At 41.0% G+C, this 19,492-nt stretch overlaps 1 protein-coding gene across 17 annotated transcripts in view; it reads left to right on the top strand.

Annotated features, from left to right (window-relative positions):
- Positions 1-18,782, top strand: part of larp (La related protein) — a 46,500-nt gene extending 27,718 nt beyond the window's left edge. For 16 of the 17 annotated variants that reach the window (XM_028305108.1, XM_028305102.1, XM_028305107.1 and 13 more), the window contains 9 exons: positions 979-1,086; positions 3,351-3,502; positions 4,294-4,402; positions 6,137-6,282; positions 8,265-8,398; positions 8,827-8,972; positions 10,184-10,275; positions 12,433-12,781; positions 13,495-18,782. In XM_028305108.1, coding sequence (XP_028160909.1) covers positions 979-1,086; positions 3,351-3,502; positions 4,294-4,402; positions 6,137-6,282; positions 8,265-8,398; positions 8,827-8,972; positions 10,184-10,275; positions 12,433-12,464 — 919 coding nt within the window. In that variant the 3' untranslated portion in view covers positions 12,465-12,781; positions 13,495-18,782. The remainder of the gene's footprint in view (positions 1-978; positions 1,087-3,350; positions 3,503-4,293; positions 4,403-6,136; positions 6,283-8,264; positions 8,399-8,826; positions 8,973-10,183; positions 10,276-12,432; positions 12,782-13,494) is intronic. The other variant, XM_028305110.1, reaches the window with a different exon arrangement.
- Positions 18,783-19,492: the final 710 nt, after the last annotated feature.

The raw sequence follows: 19,492 nt of genomic DNA, 5'->3' as shown, positions 1-19,492 counted from the left end.
GCCTCAAAGATTTCCAGCCGGGCTATGATACATCATCATCATTTCAGCCACAGGACGTCCACTGCTGAATATAGGCCTCCCCCAATGATTTCCAGCCGGGTTATGATGCGTCATCATCATCATTTCATCCACAGGACCTCCATTGCTGAACATAGGCCTGCCCCAATGATTTTCGGCCGGGTTAGGAGGATGCGTCATCATCATCATATCAGCCACAGGACGTCCTGTTGAACATAGGCCTGCCCCAATGATTATTAGCCGGGCTAGAATGCGTCATCATCATTATTTCAGCCACAGGAAGTCCACTGCTGAACATAGGCCTGCCCCAATGATTTTCGGCCGGGTTAGGATGCGTCATCATCATCACATCAGCCACAGGACGTCCTGTTGAACATAGGCCTGCCCCAAAACTTTCATATCGCCTGTTAGGTAGCGGCCTGCATCCAGCGCCTTCCTGCTACCTTTATAAGGTCGTAGGTCCACCTTGTGGTGAGCTAGGATGCGTCCTATGCACAGATCACAGAATCTAAGGGAGATGTGACAAGGGGGCGGGGCCGATGTCTATCTCTATGGTCTCATGATAAAATCTTAATCAATGATTTTAGACAAATGTATGTCGTAAAGTTTAAAGTGATAAATGTGCTACGTTCTTTATGCGGTGAGCCAACGAATTCGATTCTTACCCGAGGCAATCGATATTTTCAAGTTGGCAACGTCTATAGTCTGGTCGCCGAGCACGTAAAATTTTGTGCAATGACCCCAAGCTACCCATCCTTATCGCTCGCGCCTAATTATATTGCTTTCGCGACTGTGCGACGGGCGCCCGCAGTGAGTGTGCGAGCGCATTGGTTGCAGGTTGGGTAGCTTGGGGTCATTGGACAAAACTCTACGTGCTTGGAGAACGGGCTTTATTAGCAAGCGTTGCCAACTTTAAAATATTCAATACAATCCATAACTAAAGAATACGTTTCGTTTCAGTACCAGCAGGAAGAACAAAACACGTCACAGCATCAACCCACCGGTCGAACACCACGTAGGCTGGATCATGGACGTGCGCGAGCACAGGCCGCGGACGCTCAGCGCCGGGTGAGTCATCATCATCATCATCATCTCAGGCTCCCACAGCTCACTGCAGCACCAGCGAGAACAAGACACGCACAGCATCAACCACCGGTCGAACACCACGAGGCTGGATCATGGACGTGCGCGAGCACAGGCCGCGGACGCTCAGCGCCGGGTGAGTCATCATCATCATCATCATCTCAGGCTCCCACAGCTCACTGCAGCACCAGCGAGAACAAGACACGCACAGCATCAACCACCGGTCGAACACCACGAGGCTGGATCATGGACGTGCGCGAGCACAGGCCGCGGACGCTCAGCGCCGGGTGAGTCATCATCATCATCATCATCTCAGGCTCCCACAGCTCACTGCAGCACCAGCGAGAACAAGACACGCACAGCATCAACCACCGGTCGAACACCACGAGGCTGGATCATGGACGTGCGCGAGCACAGGCCGCGGACGCTCAGCGCCGGGTGAGTCATCATCATCATCATCATCTCAGGCTCCCACAGCTCACTGCAGCACCAGCGAGAACAAGACACGCACAGCATCAACCACCGGTCGAACACCACGAGGCTGGATCATGGACGTGCGCGAGCACAGGCCGCGGACGCTCAGCGCCGGGTGAGTCATCATCATCATCATCATCTCAGGCTCCCACAGCTCACTGCAGCACCAGCGAGAACAAGACACGCACAGCATCAACCACCGGTCGAACACCACGAGGCTGGATCATGGACGTGCGCGAGCACAGGCCGCGGACGCTCAGCGCCGGGTGAGTCATCATCATCATCATCATCTCAGGCTCCCACAGCTCACTGCAGCACCAGCGAGAACAAGACACGCACAGCATCAACCACCGGTCGAACACCACGAGGCTGGATCATGGACGTGCGCGAGCACAGGCCGCGGACGCTCAGCGCCGGGTGAGTCATCATCATCATCATCATCTCAGGCTCCCACAGCTCACTGCAGCACCAGCGAGAACAAGACACGCACAGCATCAACCACCGGTCGAACACCATAATTTTTCTCGCCGTAAAAACCATTCTTGGACTTCAACGAACATAAAAAAAATAATAATATTGTTCCAGGCGTTGTTGAGTTATGCCCTTATACATAGATTATAGTTGGAACTCCGAAGTTACTCGCGGCGTTATGCCCTTTAACACTTCCACCCCTGGAGCATATAGCTCTAGCGGCTCCACTCTGGCCGGCCGGTTAAGGCAAGCCAGAGGTGAAAGTCCTGCAGACCCTCTCGGATTCCACTTCGGCAAGCCGAAGACGAGGGTCTTGACCGACTCTCGGGAGCACTCGGATTAACAACTGACCCCGTGGTGTCGCTACTAACAGCTCGCCACAAAGCTGCCCTGCGGGGTTTATTTTGTATTATTTATCATCATCATCACTCGCCGTGAAGGTCGTGAACACCACGCAGGCTGGATCATGGATGACGATCATCTTAGCCAAAGACCATCATCATTTCAGCCTACGGCAGATTGCTACGGGTGATTGTCTAGCGTTTGACGCACTGTGTCAGTGCCTGAGGTATAGTTCCAAAATACTGAACTGTCCTATCGATGACATTGACAGCGGGGCGCCACCGTCAATACCGAATAGCTGGTTCCGATTTTTGCCATGTTGGAAACCATATAGTTGAACGATGGTAGCGCCCCCCTGTCACTGAGTTTGGTGGGACAGTTCAGCGTGGGTCATCTATATGGAAGCGGCAAGGGAAGGTGTTTTTGTGACGTCAAACGTCAGCGAGACTAGATGTGCTCAGTGACGTCATAATATGTCAATGTCACCCCTCCCGTGCCGCTCCCATATCTCAGGCACTGACCGAGTTACGTGCTACACTGTCTCCAAACTACTGCCCGCGGGCCATATCCAGCCCGCCACTGCCGTCAATCCAGCCCGCGATAGTAATGAAATGCAATAAAAGCCTGTTTGTATAGGTGGGCAGAAAAATTAAAATTGTTATGGCCCCAAGGCTTCAAAGTTTGGAGAGCACTAAACCTATAGTATAAGTAGGTGACGCCGTCGATTTCTCTTCCAAAAATAATTAAACCAGTCAACTAATCTGACTGTCAACTGAGTTTGTTGCGGCGCTTCTTCTCAGCACTTGCCAAATGTTTGTCTCGAAGCGCTGGTAGGGCAAAAAAAGAATGAGACATGTATAGGCTCCTTAAGAGCATTTGATGATTTGCAAGTACTAATTTAATTAGTCTAAACAAATAAAGAAAATTTTGATTTTGATTTAATTAAATATTCTGTGTTCCAGATCGTCGCTAGGGACCTCGCCTACACTGGGCTCGTCCTGCGGCTCCGTCCCGCAGTCCCTGCCGGCGTTCCACCACCCGAGCCACGGCCTGCTCCGCGAGAACCACTTCACGCAGCAAGCCTACCACAAGTACCACTCGCGCTGCCTCAAAGGTGAGCAATCGTGGTAATTTTTAGGATTTTAAATGAAAGTCCTTTTATAAGGATTAATCTATAATCTTCTTGTTTGAAGGTTTTTACATTATAAAAAAAACAAATGGAAAAAATGAGCGTCGCGCCCGAGAGTTGGTTCGAAGAAGATGACCGGGGACGCGCCTAGTGCGGTACTGCACTTCCGTGGAGGCATTAGTGTTGCGCGTACGTCCGGCGAGGGATGAAAATGAATGAATGGTGGGGCGCGTCTTCGTGGATCAACGATCTATACTAATAAAAAGGGACCATTCCCACCTCTCTGGGGAAAGAAACCTATTTTATTCATGCCTCGAAAGACACTAGCCATAAAACCTCTGTGTTTCTGCTGCACGTATAAATCGCGCAGTGAGAATTTAGGCAATCAACACATGAAAAAAATGTTTTGCATACAAGTGCTTTCTGTCTCGCTTGCAGACCGCGACCTATAATAGATCTAGCGCATGAGTCCAGGGTCTGAGGCACGGGAGGGTGTTTTTGTGACGTCAAACGTCAGCGAGACTTCAGATGTGCTTCAGACTTGTATGTTCCGTCACGTCATATGACGTCACCCCTCCCGTGCCGCTCCCATTTCAACGCTATCCATCAAGTATGTCATGTACCGTTTTTCTCCCAGTTTTTACGACTTATTCTTCTTCTTTTCGTAACGAAAATAAACCTACACAGCGTCAGCCCAAAACTCCGCCACAAGAGTGGCGTTGACCTATGGTATGTCTGTTATCTTTGTTTTTTCTCACCAAACGAATTTATTCCAGAGCGCAAGAAACTGGGCATCGGCCAGTCGCAAGAGATGAACACACTCTTCCGTTTCTGGTCGTTCTTCCTCAGGGACCATTTCAACAGGACCATGTACAACGAGTTTAGGTGAGTGGTCAAAACAATAAGATGTTATACATACAACGTGTCCCAAAATTCAAGGATAAGCCGACGCCGCAGGGTGGACATAGTCATGACTACTTTAGGAAAAATAAGAAAAAAAATCTATCTCAATTATTTTTTAAGTTACACAATAAATTATGAAATTCGTCGAAAATTGACACCCCTTATGATATTTTACATTACCACGACTACAATTTTTCAAATACTTCAGTTTTTTTGTTTGTATCGGCAACTTAAGTAGTGCTGCTGTCCACCCCAATTCTTAAAACCCTCAGAATCCTTGCAGTTTTTACACAAAAGTGAATCAAAATATGATATTTCCTTAAAGATTTTGAACGATTTTTACTTACACTCCGCTTTGACTCGTCGTTTTGTAAAAAAACAGTATGAACACTACTGCGGCAAGTTTTTTATAAAGTTGACGCAACTATCCAACATTCCGAAATTGCATTGTCATCGTACTTACACAAGTGTACCAAATTTCAGCTCAATTGGTTAAGGAGAACTGGTTTTAAATTCAGTTGCAAGATTTATCCCATACTAACTAACAAGCGAAGTGCTTGTAAAAATGGTACGCATATCTTTTTTGCGACTAGTTTTCTTAGTGTATTATACCATTTCGGAATCTTGGATAGTTGCGTCAACTTTATAAAAAACTTGCCGTAGTAGTGTTCATACTGTTTTTTTACAAAACGACGAGTCAAAGTGGAGTGTAAGTAAAAATCGTTCAAAATTTTAAGGAAATATCATATTTTGATTCACTTTTGTGTAAAAACTGCAAGGAATCTGAGGGTTTTAAGAATTGGGGTGGACAGCAGCACTACTTAAGTTGCCGATACAAACAAAAAAACTGAAGTATTTGAAAAAATGTAGTCGTGGTAATGTAAAATATCATAAGGGGTGTCAATTTTCGACGAATTTCATAATTTATTGTGTAACTTAAAAAATAATTGAGATAGATTTTTTTTCTTATTTTTCCTAAAGCAGTCATGACTAGGTCCACCCTGCGGCGCCGGCTTATCCTTGAATTTTGGGACACGTTGTATACGTGCTCTTTTTGATTTCCTGGAACTCTAGGGTATTAATAAGACCACTTCAAAGAATGGAATGGCATTAATTTTTTTTGTTAAATTCAACAATTTTTTTCGACTTATTTCTTCATACGAAATTATTTAAGAACTTTATTTTTCACTGAAATAATTCATAATTTATTGTATTTTTGTTTATAATACGTACTAGCGGCCGCCCGCGACTTTGTACGCGTGGACCCCATTTTACCCCTTTAGGGGTGGAGTTTCGAAAAATCCTAAACGTATTACACTTCAAAATTTCGACGGGTTCATCCAGTGTCTAAGTAGCTTAGATGGAAGAGCAGCAGCGGCAAGCGGAAGGTTGTGGGTTCGATTCCCGCCTTAGACAGTTCGATCTTTTCAGTTGTTTAATTATAATTCGTAAAGTCCGTTCTTAGCGGATGTCTACACTCTACAAATAAGGAACCTACCTGCAAAATTATTAGTTTATAGGTGATATAGTTTCTCAGATTTCGGGATTAATCAGTGAGTGGTATTTCGCTTTTAACAGATTCACAAGACATCAACTCAATACTAAATATTGTACACCCACAGGACATTGTAGTTCAAGACTTCAACGCAGTAGTATACCATGTACACCCACACGACATTGTAGTTCATTAACTCAGTAACCATTGTACACCCGCAGGACGTTGGCGAACGAAGACGCCGCCGCCGGCTTCCGGTACGGGCTGGAGTGCCTCTTCCGGTTCTACTCCTACGGGCTAGAGCGGAAGTTCCGTCCGGAGCTGTATCAACACTTCCAGCAGGAGACCATTGCTGATTACGAACAAGGTAGGACTTGGATTTAGATATACCATCATCATAAGGTTTTTTCTTCGTTTTAGGAGTACGACTCTCTCTAATTCAGCAAATCCTAAGAAAAAGGCTGAACCTTGTAAAGTTTAACTGCCTAAAGCCCGGTCTGTGAGCACGTAGAATTTTGTCCAATGACCCCTAGCTACCCATCCTTATCGCTCGCGCGTAATTATATTGCTGTCGCGACTGTGCGACGGGCGCCCGGGTCATTGGACAAAATTCTACGTGCCTGCAGACCAGACTATAGCTCGCATCAATACTGTCTTATGACTATAATTTGTATATTTTAAAGACTGTAAACCCTTGAAAAGGAGGCTGACAATAGTGACCGAGTTTCTTGCGCTGCTTCTTCTCAGCACTGGCCCATTTATTGTCCCGAAGCAGTGGTAGGGTTAATACTGGGACGTGTGAAAGTGCTTTTTAAAAGCCTATTTGCAAAAATTCATGTGATTTATGAGTTTTTTATGAGTTTTTACTGAACTACCTGGATGAATTTCCCGTATTTTAGGCCTCTCTTCTCTCGTCAATAGAGACATTGGGTTACGCAATACGGGTACATTAAATACTTACGGAGAATATCGCGATGTGGTTTTCTGACCACTTCGTTTGCTTTGTAAGCAGACATTTTTGTTTACTAATTATTATTATGAGTATAGTTCGTTTCTCTCTCTCAAGCTCATAAAGTTAATATTCCTTCGGAATAGAGCAACAACCACGAGCTGTCAAACGAAACCGATTTTAGGATGTCATTTGTGTGTCAGTTTTCAGGATTATTTCACTGTTTTGTACAATAATGAATCATTGAACCAGTCACCACGTTTCTGAAGCACATTTCTCATAAACATCGATTGAAATGGTTTCAATCGCGTAAAATCTGATAAAATCTCAGAGCTCATAATTTTTAGCGTGCCAATGAGTGCTAACAAACTGTCAAATAATTGCAAAAAACTGTTCTGTTTATACGTCGTATCACGCATCTCTTTTTATCACAGTGTTGCTGCTAGTGATATCTCGCTCGCTTAGTCCTTTGTTGCTCTATTCCGCTAGGTACCTACATTATCTTTATTATGAATTCGATACTGATAATGCATGTATGATTCAAAAAGAGGCTGACATAGATGACTAATGCCCGTTTCCACCATTAATCCCTAATTTTTAAGTGACCCCTATGGTAACAGAACAGGAATTTTGTTGTCATAGGGGTCACTTAAAAATTGGGATTGTTGGTGAAAACGGGTGTGAGTTTCTTCCGCCACTTCTTCTCAGCACCAGCCCATAAAATATGTTGTCCCGAAGTGGTGGTAGGGCAAGATATATTTGGGACGTGTATAAGTTCCCTGGAAAGAGCCTATGTACTAAATAATCTGAAAATTGTCGGCCGTTTGGTGTAGTGGTTCGGAACGGACTACTATTCCAAGAGGTCCTGGGTTCGATACCCGGCCGGACGGAAATTGAAATGATGAATTTTAATTTCTGTGATGGGGCTAGGTGTTACTATACAGTGTGAGTCACGTTAAAGTGTACATATGAAAATAGATGAAACTAAACCTATTTTTATCGACAAATAAGAGGTCAAAAAAATTTTGAGATTTTTTTAAAAAAATTTATAGACATTTTTTTCTTCCAATTACTTATTGTAAAGAAAACGTAATAAATTTTAAACTAAGCGGTATATCCTGATAAAATAAAAACAGTAATAATGCTAAATAACAGGCGATACTAAAAAAATACATAAAATACACAAAAAAGGCCAACAAATAATAAAAAATGTCACTTTTTGAAAAAAATCTGCTTTTAAATTCGTGTTTTTTTGGTTATTTGATAAATTTGGTTATAGGGGCATTTTTTGGAGAAATTTATCAAATAACAAAAAAAACACGTAAAATGTCCAGGGATATTTATTTATTTACTGAATAAACTATTTGAATGTATTTAATATTGTTTCTGTCTACCCCCAGGCCAGCTGTACGGTCTGGAGAAGTTCTGGGCGTTCCTGAAATACTACAAGCACGCGTCCGCGCTCCAGGTGGAGCCCAAGCTAAAGGCGTGTCTCGACAAGTTTCCGAGCATCGAGGACTTCCGGGTGCTCGAGGTAGTGTAGCTGTTATATTCATCTGTTCCTTTCAGCCAAATGTCGACGATTATTCAGCTGAATGAAGTTCGATTTTGAACATAGGCCTCCTCCAATGATTTCCATTTTAACTGATTGGTTTTATGGCTATTGCGGTTAACCTACTCCTAAGCATATTAGTGGGTTCCATATTGGTCAAAATTCGATGGTTGTTCGAACACTTTGAACCTGTTTTCTGTGTTTCTAACCCCATTTTCATTCTAGTTGAATATAAATCTACAGCGACTATGCAGGCACATTACTAAAAACTGCCTACCTAAAATTAGTGCCAGGTTGATGAAAATGTAAATTGTGCCTTCTTTTTTCTGTATTTCTTTTTTTGTTGTCTTACGTAGAATGATAGTGTATTGTACCAATGATTTAATTCCGTAATGTTTTTATTCCAACAGCCGCAGCTGAACGAACTGCTAGCCAGCTGCGGGGCCGCGGCGCCGGGGCGCGGGCCCCACGCGCGGCCCTACGACCGCCACCGCTCCGTCTCGGAGAGCGACCGCGCGCTGCGCCAGGCCTCCAAGACCAGCAAGCACAAGCACAAGTGAGTGGGGACACCCTACGTGGTGTGGGGACACCTTACGTGGTGTTATAAGTGAGTAGGGACACCCTACGTGGTGTGGGGACACCTTACGTGGTGTTATAAGTGAGTGGGGACACCCTACGTGGTGTGGGGACACCTTACGTGGTGTTATAAGTGAGTGGGGACACCCTACGTGGTGTGAGGACGCTCTACGTGGTTTGGGGATAACTTACGTGGTGTCACTAGTTAGTGGGGACACCCTACGTGGTGAAACTAATGAGTGAAGACACCCTATGTGGTGTGGGGACACCTTACGTGGTCTGGGGGCACCTTACGTGGTGTCACTAGTGAGTGGGACACCCTTCGTGGTGTCACTAGTGAGTGGGGACACCCTATGTGGTGTGAGGACGCTCTACGTGGTCACCCTATTTTGTATCACAAGTGAGTGGGGACACTGGGGACAGTTTACGTGGTGTGAGGACACTCTACATGGTTTGGGGGCACCTTAGGTGGTGTGGGGACACCCTATGTGATGTCACAAGTGAGTGATTACACCGTACGTGGTGTCACAAGTGAGTGGGGACACCCTATGTGGTGTGAGGACGCTCTACATGGTTTGGGGATACCTTACGTGGTTTGGGGACACCCTACGTGGCGTCACTAGTGAGTGAGGACACCCTACGTGGTGTCACAAGTGAGTGGGGACACCCTATGTGGTGTGAGGACGCTCTACATGGTTTGGGGATACCTTACGTGGTTTGGGGACACCCTACGTGGCGTCACTAGTGAGTGAGGACACCCTACGTGGCGTCACTAGTGAGTGGAGACACCCTACGTGGCGTCACTAGTGAGTAGGAACACCCTACGTGGTGACACTAGTGAGTAGGGGCACCCTACCTGGTGTCACTAGTGAGTAGACACCCTACGTGGTCTATGGACACCCTGGGTGGTGCGTGGACACCCTTCATTACTTGTGGACTCATCATAGAGACTCTGAAAGAGGCCATAACAGTAATTTTCTATAGTAAGCATCGTAACGCGACCTACGGCGTTATAGGAGGCCACAGCCTTAATCTATGTAAAAAAATTTTTTTTTAATGCATAACAAGGCAGGTATTTGACCACAATCGCACCTGATGTTAAGTGGGATGCAGTCTAGGATGGTACATATCTGCCCTGTAAGTGCCTATTCACAATAAACAATTTATTTATCTATCTCTGTCTACCCGCAGATGGTCCAACGACGGCAACAGCGGCCGAGACAACCGCGGCCGCGCCGGCTCCTGCGGCGCTCAGAGCGTCGTCGCCAACGCGCGTCCTCGACGTAAGTCATCATTATAATCATCAGGTCATTTAGAGTAGGCGCACACCGTTGATTTTTAGTTGGCCGATAGTTGTGCAAGATTTCAAATTGTCTGAAGAATCGGCACAATCGAATCGGCGTAGTGTGCGCACTCCCATACATGCCCATACTGATCAACAGGCGAAGACGAAAAATCAACGGTGTGCGCCTATTCTTAGTCTCCATTGTAGGAGCACGATTACTTCAATACTCAATACTCAATATTTTATTGCATCCATTATGTACTTAAAATTAGAACATTATGGGCCCTGCAGGGCACGGCAATTAGGAGAGAGGAGGACCACCCTAGATCAACCGAAAGATGTCAGAAGTTACGAGCTTAGTAATTTATCGTTGAGATACTCACTTTGAGCATAATAGTGTTTAGAAATTAAAAGTTCTTTAAGTTTTTTTTTTTTTTTTTATGCATAACAAGGCAGGTATTTGACCACAATCGCACCTGATGTTAAGTGGGATGCAGTCTAGGATGGTACATATCTGCCCTGTAAGTGCCTATTCACTCTCGCCTTGAAAAGGCCCGGATTATAGTTTTCGGGAAAGACAGCAGCAGGCAACGAATTCCAGTCCCTAGCTGTTCGCATTATAAATGTTATAAATGTTTTCTTACAAATGTTAATTCTTTGGGTGTATTTTTTATCGAAATTGGAAGCTTATTAAAAATTTTGATTGACATGGAAAGTGGACCCGATGAGTACAGTTCAAGGCGGTTAATACACCAGGGACCAGTTACTATAAGTGATCAGCATCATCATCATCATGTCATTTGGTCTCCACTTCAGGAGTACGATCACCTCTCTAAATACACCAAAGACCTGAGTAAAGCCTGGTCCGTGAGCACGTACAATTTTGTCCAATGACCCCAAGCTACCCATCCTTATCGCTCGCGCGTAATTATATTGCTGTCGCGACTGTGCGACGGGCGCCCGCAGTGAGTGTGCGAGTGCGACAGCAACATAATTACGCGCGAGCGATAAGGATGGGTAGCTTGGGGTCATTTGACAAAATTCTACGTGCTCACGGACTAGACTATAGTAAGTGACAGTGACCTCATGCTTCATATGCATCGTCCAATGTCAGATCGCGCGGACTGTCATTAGCCTATGATCGCACGGGCAATGGCGATTTGCACGCGTTGGTGTTGAAGGTGTGAAGCTTTAGATATAACGACATCAATATTACTGTCATTCCTTCCTTCGGTAATGACACCACACATACCATAATCGTCATTATTTGGTTCCAACCACCACACTATCTAAAGCCTGGTCCGTGAGCACGTAGAATTTTGTCCAATGACCCCTAGCTACCCTTCCTTATCGCTCGCGCGTAATTATGTTGCTGTCGCGCTCGCACACTCACTGCGGGCGCCCGTCGCACAGTCGCGACAACAATATAATTACGCGCGAGCGATAAGGATGGGTAGCTTGGGGTCATTGGACAAAATTCTACGTACTCACGGACCGGGCTTTATAAGTGATCAGCATCATCATCATCATCAGGTCATTTAGTCTCCACTCCAGGAGCACGACCCTCTAATAATATACCAGAGGCAAATGGAGGATTTGTCCTACACTCCCCACGCTGGCCAGACGGGTTGGGGAGGCCTAAATGTTCGCATATTTGACGCATTTTCGCCTTTTGTTTGTTGCTAACAAAAATTGTAAATAACATGTTACAAAACAAATAAACCGTATGTAGGGCAGCGGAGTTGTTGTTTGTTGAAAGGCCGTGTTTCACAAATGTAGTTTATTGCCAGGTCTGCACAGTTTAAAATAATACAGCACAATCACAAGTATAATGGCCGGAGTACGAAACGCTACTGCCCTACATGGTCCTTCGAGCCGGATCAAAATGAAAGTTTATGCCTTGATTGGCAGCATATCAAATTAATTATTATATACTTTATAATATTCGTCGTCATCCAAATGACGTCCATTGCTGGACAAAGGCCTCTCCCAAGGATTTCCATAACAACCGCTTCCCGCATCTAGGTTCTTCCCGCGACCTTCACCTTCAATATTATATTATTTGGTTGTAAAAAAGTGTAATTATTATCCCCATTTCCTCACTTAATTTAACTTAAAATCCTGACTAATATTGAAATCTCCATTCGTTTCACAGCAACATCGAATCAGTGCCAGCAGCCAAACTAATCGCCAGTCGCAGCCAAACGCCACCGCGGGAACTTAGCGAGAACCAAACACCTGTAAATAACTAAAAAAAAACCCGCGCGTGTTACTTAAACTTAGTGTTAACAGACAAAAAAATGCATTTTTATAAATAAATTCGAAAAAAAAAGTTAAAAAGTTGCAAAAAATGTTGTGTATACAGCCGAAGTGTCAGTGTGTGTGGACTGTATAGTTAGTAGTGCTGATAGGACAGTGTGAGTGTTGTGCTCGGACCCGCTTGGAGTGGTCCGAACACGGTCCGGGCTGTCTGGATCTGCAGGCTGGTCAAAAATGGAGCCTAGGTGAGATTACATTTTATTACAACTCATAAAAAGTAAAACTCATTTGTTTCTGCAAGTAAGCTTTTAGTGAGCCGCCACACAGGCGGATTGCAAGCGTTTGCAAAGCGGAGCGGTGACGCAGCGAACACGAGGCGAAAACTAGGCTAGAAATAAATAAATAAACTCTAGGCGGAAACTTTGCGCAGCCGCGACGTCTTCGTCGCTCCGCTTTGAAAACGCTTGTAATCCGCCAGTGTAGCAAGGCCCTTAAAAAGCACTTTTACACGTCCCAGTATTAACCCTACCACTGCTTCGGGACAGTAAATGGGCCAGTGCTGAGATGAAGCAGCGCATGAAACTCAGCCACTATTGTCAGCCTCTTCTTCAAGGGTTTAGTCTTTAAAATATACATAGTTATAAATATTGATGTGAGCTAGGCAGTGGGGAAAAACACATACAAACAGCTATTAAACCTTTGTTTGTCACCTGTCATCTGCTTGCAATGGAGGGAAGTCGAACCTTAATTTCGAACTCCTCCTGTGTTCTTCTGATTAATTTCGTTGCGGGTCCAATGACAGTTTAACTTTCCCCTGGGACTATCTTGGCCTTCACTGGTTGGGTTTTTGGCGGTATAACTGTAGATCCTGCCTACACAGGAGTTGCGGTGGGAAGTGGGAATAATCCTTCACCAAAAAGTTTGATTGTGTTTTAACATGTCTTTTTTTTTGTTCCAGCTTGTACGCATCGACAATAAACGCTGCGCGATAGTCACCATGAATTAATATAACGTATATTATGACTTGACACTGTTAGAGTAAGTATATCATAACTATAATACGTGCAGTGTGTCTGGACTAACTTCGAACTGTGACTTTTAGCTCCAATTTGAAACCTATGACATTACACGCATAACTGAAGTATACGGTCCTTCATCCGCCATCTTGTAAAGAAATTTTACGCTTTAGAGTGATGTCCTTTAGGTTTTTTTTCGTCTGGTTACATTGTCATATTGTGTGCCTTTAAAAATTTAATACTTTTATATTTCTATCTTCTTTTTTTCTATTTTTTAATCTGTTATCTATAGCAGCTGGCTCTGGCTTTTAGAATCGTTTACTATGTCTGTGGTTAGTCCAGAAACACTGTAACTATATATTTTTGACATTGTATAATACATGCAACTTCATTTTGAGTCGTATTTAGTTTCATCATAATATATTGTGAAAGGATAATTTAAGTTTTTTTTTGTATTCGCCTAAGTAGCTAAAGACCTGGTCTTGGTGCTTGACGATTATGCTTCTTCTGCCAATTGTAATACCGTTCATTGTTCCGATCTCTTCATTTAGGCCGAATTCACATTGGACTAGCTAAACGAAGGGTGCAACGAATTTCGGCTTTTAGAAATTACGGTTTCTTTCACACGTAGTGTTTAAGAAACAACGCTGATTGTTCATTAGCAAATTATAGGAAATTTGTAGTTGGCGATTGTGCACTTAAGGCTCGAATGTTTTAACGTTTCGCTGTCATTGTAAATATCTATAGTCGAGTTCACTTGGCTGGGAAATGGAGTCCAGTGTGGACCGGCCGTTGTTTACTTTAGGATGAAAATCGTGGACATGTACAGATGTTGATATTTTTTCTGGTAGACAAATTGATATTAGTGTGGACTTAATAGTTCAAAAATGTATAAAATCGTCAGAAAGACTGGCTATCTGCATGTTAAAGTAAAATGTAAAGATTAAATGAGTGGTGTGAAATAAAAACTGGTGGTTTTGGACTATGTGGGGATGATTTTTTTGTTTATTAGCAGACTCATAAAGACTACGAACTTGATTTAGCCCTTTATTGATAAAGTAAGCTAAAGTTGCTGTTAGGACAGCTAGTTCAGGCTGAATTTGTAAAAATCGTCTTTGATGGTAAGCGTCAGAGTTGCCTTATAGTAGAATCAGTAGGTAACATAATCTTATGCTCTATCCTCGGAGGCTGTTTAACATAATATCATGTTCTCTCTTTTCGGGTCTGCCTACAAATACTGCCACTTGATTATATGACACAACTGAGCACACAATTTTCTAGTATTTACTCAAGGGCTTAGAATGTTATACCGTTGTGGAGATTTGATATATTTGTTTGTAAATTCATCAAAAATGATAATTTACTTTCCTAATTATTTTTCTTAGACTTGATCTAAGAGTTCTATCAAATGTATGTCATGTATTTAATTGTACTTGATTACTCAATTTTGTTGAAATAACGGCATCTAACTAATAGTTGTGTTGTATTATGGCATAATTATTGCACCTAAACCTTTTTTAATACATTTCTTTCTGATTCCCACATGTAAAATCTGAAGTCTTGTTTTGTGTATTTGGATGATGTGTTGATTTCTTCTGTGACTTTCGTAAACATGTGCAAACATTATTATGATTTGATCAAATCTCTGAAACAGTCAAATATTCAAGCCAAAAGTCGGTCTTACAGCCTCAATCGAGTACGACCAATTCTATCAGTTATCATTGGTGTCTGATTGACGTTGGAGCCGACTCGTGTATAAAGTACTAACACTAACTTGCTCAATGTAATGGTTTTTTATGTACGGAAGTGATATCGGACTTGTGACGTGGTTTGTAAATTATCCAAATCAAATCCTATTATTTCAAATAAAAAAAGCTTTTGACTACAAATATTTTCTTTGAAATTAAACCGTCACTGATAGAATATATTCTTTTACGGATATAACTCAGGATTTGGATAATGTACCCTCAATATTTTATTTAAAACTGTATATTATACTAAATGTTAATTAATAAATAAACGATTGGTAAGGTGTGTGTCGATATGATACTTTGATTTTTAGTGTGTAAGTGTGCTTTTTATTTTTTATGAAGTGTGTGCGTAGCTATGTGCAGATTTAAAACATATTACATGTATGTACTGATCGATAAAGTAATATAACATCCGTAATAATATTTTACGAGATTAAAATAATATAATCAAGAAAAAAAAATGATATTTTTTTGTCCAAAATGGTGGTGCACACACTTTATTCAATAACTACTAGATTAATGTTAAAATTAAATATTATGTCTAATAATGCTTAGATCGCTTCAATATAAAATAGTTCCTATACGTTGTAATTAAATGTTTAGCTTGTTTATTTCAAATCTCTTGGCACAGAAATCGTTCATAACTCTGAATATATACTTAAAATATCGAAATGCTGTTATATTTCTATTATTTTAGAGTTAGGATTAAAAGTTCTAAAAATATTTTCATTTAGATTAAAATGCACGTATGTAGTTTCAAAAAGATGTTAAGTAAGGATTGTCGGTGGTTATTTTTTTGTTTCTATCGATATTGAAGCGAATGTAATCATTAAATTGAATGTAATTCTATAGACTATACAGACAGTATCGGTGTTTAGGTATAAATATATGTATCGAGCTTACAGTTTCTACCGTTTCTTGACGACGGTCAAATTGGGCTGGCGAAGTCTCGAAATAATCGAGTTTTACTACTGGCAACATCGAAAGGCGTGACGTCACTAAAAGTGGCTTTAGTGGAATTTGTGGCCAACAAAATTGTAGAAACTCAGTGACGTCACTCTAGGTAGCTTCTCCAGAAGTTGTCAATATTGCCAGCTCAATAAATCGATCGTTCTGGAAGTCACGGGCCAATAACTTATTTGGTTTATCTTCTAACTTCTTCATAGCTGACTTTCCTACATCAAATCAAATCTGACTAATCAAAGCAATATAAACCTTCTTACTTAGATATACGCCATAAAATCGTGCGATAACAGTTTTCGCAAAGGCAATTACATTAATGTCAGTTTGCTATAATCTATCCCAATCCAAATTCGACAAACTTTCAATTTTTTTATCTGTTTTTGGTCAAAATATCCTCGGATTTCGATGTTTTCATATTGTTCAAAAGACTATTCAAACAATAAAAAAGTGTAATAGCATCGAAATTGTGGATTTTTGATCAAAAACAGATTGAAATTTGACAGATGACGGACGGATTTGGATAGTGATTGATTTTGATTGGTAGGTGTGTCAAGATTCGCTATGAAGAAGACCTCTTTATTTTTAAAACCAATTAATGATTATAATATTATAGTGGTTACAATCTTTTACGGTTTCTGTGTCGCAATGACCAAGGTTCTATAATTACAGTTGGTTGACTTTTCCAGCTTTTGTTTAAAAATAACATAAATTCTTCAAAATTTTATGAATTGTCAATGATGGATTAAAGTTGTTGAAGTCAATCTTTAAATAAATTCGGTTGTATATGTATACATTAGTCCTTTCTTTTTTCACTTTCTGAATTCTGTATTATAAACTTCAAAATTGTAAATATGTTTCGATTAAATGCGTTCATAGCAATATATTCTTTTAATTCATTTTCACACCTTTCCAAGTGAAAGAAGAAAGGAATGATGGGGTATCTTTTGAACCGTCCCGTTAAATAGTTTAGTGCATTTGGTAAAGTTAACCATAAACGTTAGTTTGGTTCGAAGCGATCATGAGCTCACGCGGTGGCGCATTTTCATGCAAAAGTTGTATTATTTCATACACTTTATATTAGAATTTTAATAGAGCTCACTCTAAAATTACTGCTAGCATAAAATAAAAATTTTACCAAAAAAAAACTATTATTCAATTTGTTATTAATCCAAAATTACATTAATTTTACGTTCAGATGCGTATAGAACAAAGCTAAAGACTCAATTCAATTTCAAGCAAAAATTCAGACTTATAATTGGTAGAATTTCAACATAACCAATCGCAGAACAGAATTTATGAGTTAAAATAGTGAAACACATTCGGTATTTTTGTATGAGTTTAACTCAAAACTGTCGCGTCCAGACCCGTTTTCCTCTATTTTAATTTAATAATGCGAAAGTTTAGAATCTATGACTGATATTGAATCGAGTTTTGAACGTTGTTTTGTATTACATACAGTCAGCGTCAAATAGTTCGTGACGCCCAAAGTAGCCGAAATGTTGGCAACACCTCTTTGTTAGAATTGGAATAAGGTTGTTTTGACAACTTTTTGACCACTTTGGAACTATTTGACGCTGAAAAGAGCCATAGTGTAATTATTTTGCCCTATTTTTGATTGTCTTGCTAGCTTTCTATGCTAGGGTTCGTAGGTTATACATGATAGCTGTATACCAACAGTTAAGGATTGATTTTTCCATACTGTTAGATTTTAATTTAATAGATATCTAATTAGAAGGCCTAAATCGGCACATAAACAGTAAATCCCTGTAACTACATGGTCATTTTTCTATAGTAGATGCTGATAAATCTTGCTTGAGTAAATAAGACAGTCACACGCTGCGCGCTGTAATAAGAGTTAAATTTAAACGATAAGTAATTGAAATTACAAAAAAAAACTTGTTTACAAAACTAGTCCCAAATACTTCATATTTGTTGCGAATGCGTCGCCGCGCTTACATTAATATTGTTAAGTTTTTTTTATTAAGTTCTACGTCATGATTGTTGCAATTTATTTTCTTTCGTAAGACGCCAAAGGAGAAAACAACAAAGTGCTGATGTATACACAAAAACTAGGGTATTGTATGAACGAAAAATATACAAAAAAAAGTCTTTCTAATAATCATAAGTTAAAATCTAAGTTTTTGAATCAGTAATGTTTTTTCCATTGGATTACCTATAGCGTTTGTTATTTTTGTTTCTTATAATTTGAGTAAAAAAAACGATAAAAAATTGGTTGTTGTAATATAGAAATGAGTAGATTGTTTAATAGTCGTAGTCTAATATAAGTAGGTATACCCTTTGGAGATAAAATAAGATGTTTTTTAAGGATGCTTGATGCTCTGCGGCGGCAGTGCCAGCCTGGTAACTGACCATAGAGGTGTATGTTTTTTTTAATTTCCACAATTGTATCATGAATTGAGAAGCATTTCAACACTGTCGCTGTAAGCACCTTATGGCTGTAAGTTATACATTATATACATATTATTATATTGATAAATAAATTAATAATAAAAGCATTTGTGTTCTTTTATTTTGTCAATACACCTCCTCGTTTATCTTTTCCCAAAATTATTGTGCGAGTCTCTTCAAGGCGAGATTCACTTCATTCATACATGCACAAAATACTGAGCAGGTATATACAGTCAGATTATGTAACACCCAAAGTGGCCGAAAAGATGACACCCAAGTGTCACGTACTATTTGACGCTAACTGTACCTGCCCAGAATGCGTTTTCACTTTTAAAATCGGGCGTGATTGCAATAAAAAATTTTGCTACCTCAAAATCAAAAATATTTATTCAGTTTAGACCAGAAGTGGCACTTATGAACGTAAAAATGTAGTAAAAAAAAAAAAGGTAGCCCTTATGGGGCACTTTACGTCATGTCTCCTTATCTTTTGGGCCCTACCTACCAGCGCGACTTTTTGCTCAATAAATAAAAACGATAAACAATAAAATTCAAAAACTGTTGCTAAGACTTGTTTTCTTAAGATTATTTTTCTCTAGCCGAATTGAATGATACTACTAATTAATTTGAAACATCTGTGCAACACTGAAGAAATATTTCATTTTTAACGCATCCGTGATTATATGGCTGTTTGGCGCCCTCTTCACCAGTTGGCGCCCTCTTCACCAGTTGGCGCCATTGGTGGACCTTTTTCATAAAGGAAATTGGGGCCCCATTGCAGAAACATTGAAGGAGTACCTAACTCTCTAAAGGGCTCACC

Source organism: Ostrinia furnacalis, unplaced genomic scaffold (genome assembly GCF_004193835.3).
Source record: "Ostrinia furnacalis isolate ACB-3 unplaced genomic scaffold, ASM419383v2 OfSCF1638, whole genome shotgun sequence".
NCBI classification, from domain to species: Eukaryota; Metazoa; Arthropoda; class Insecta; order Lepidoptera; family Crambidae; genus Ostrinia; species Ostrinia furnacalis.
The sequence above is the reverse complement of the archived record's forward strand: the minus strand, read 5'-3'. Positions and strand labels throughout refer to the sequence as shown.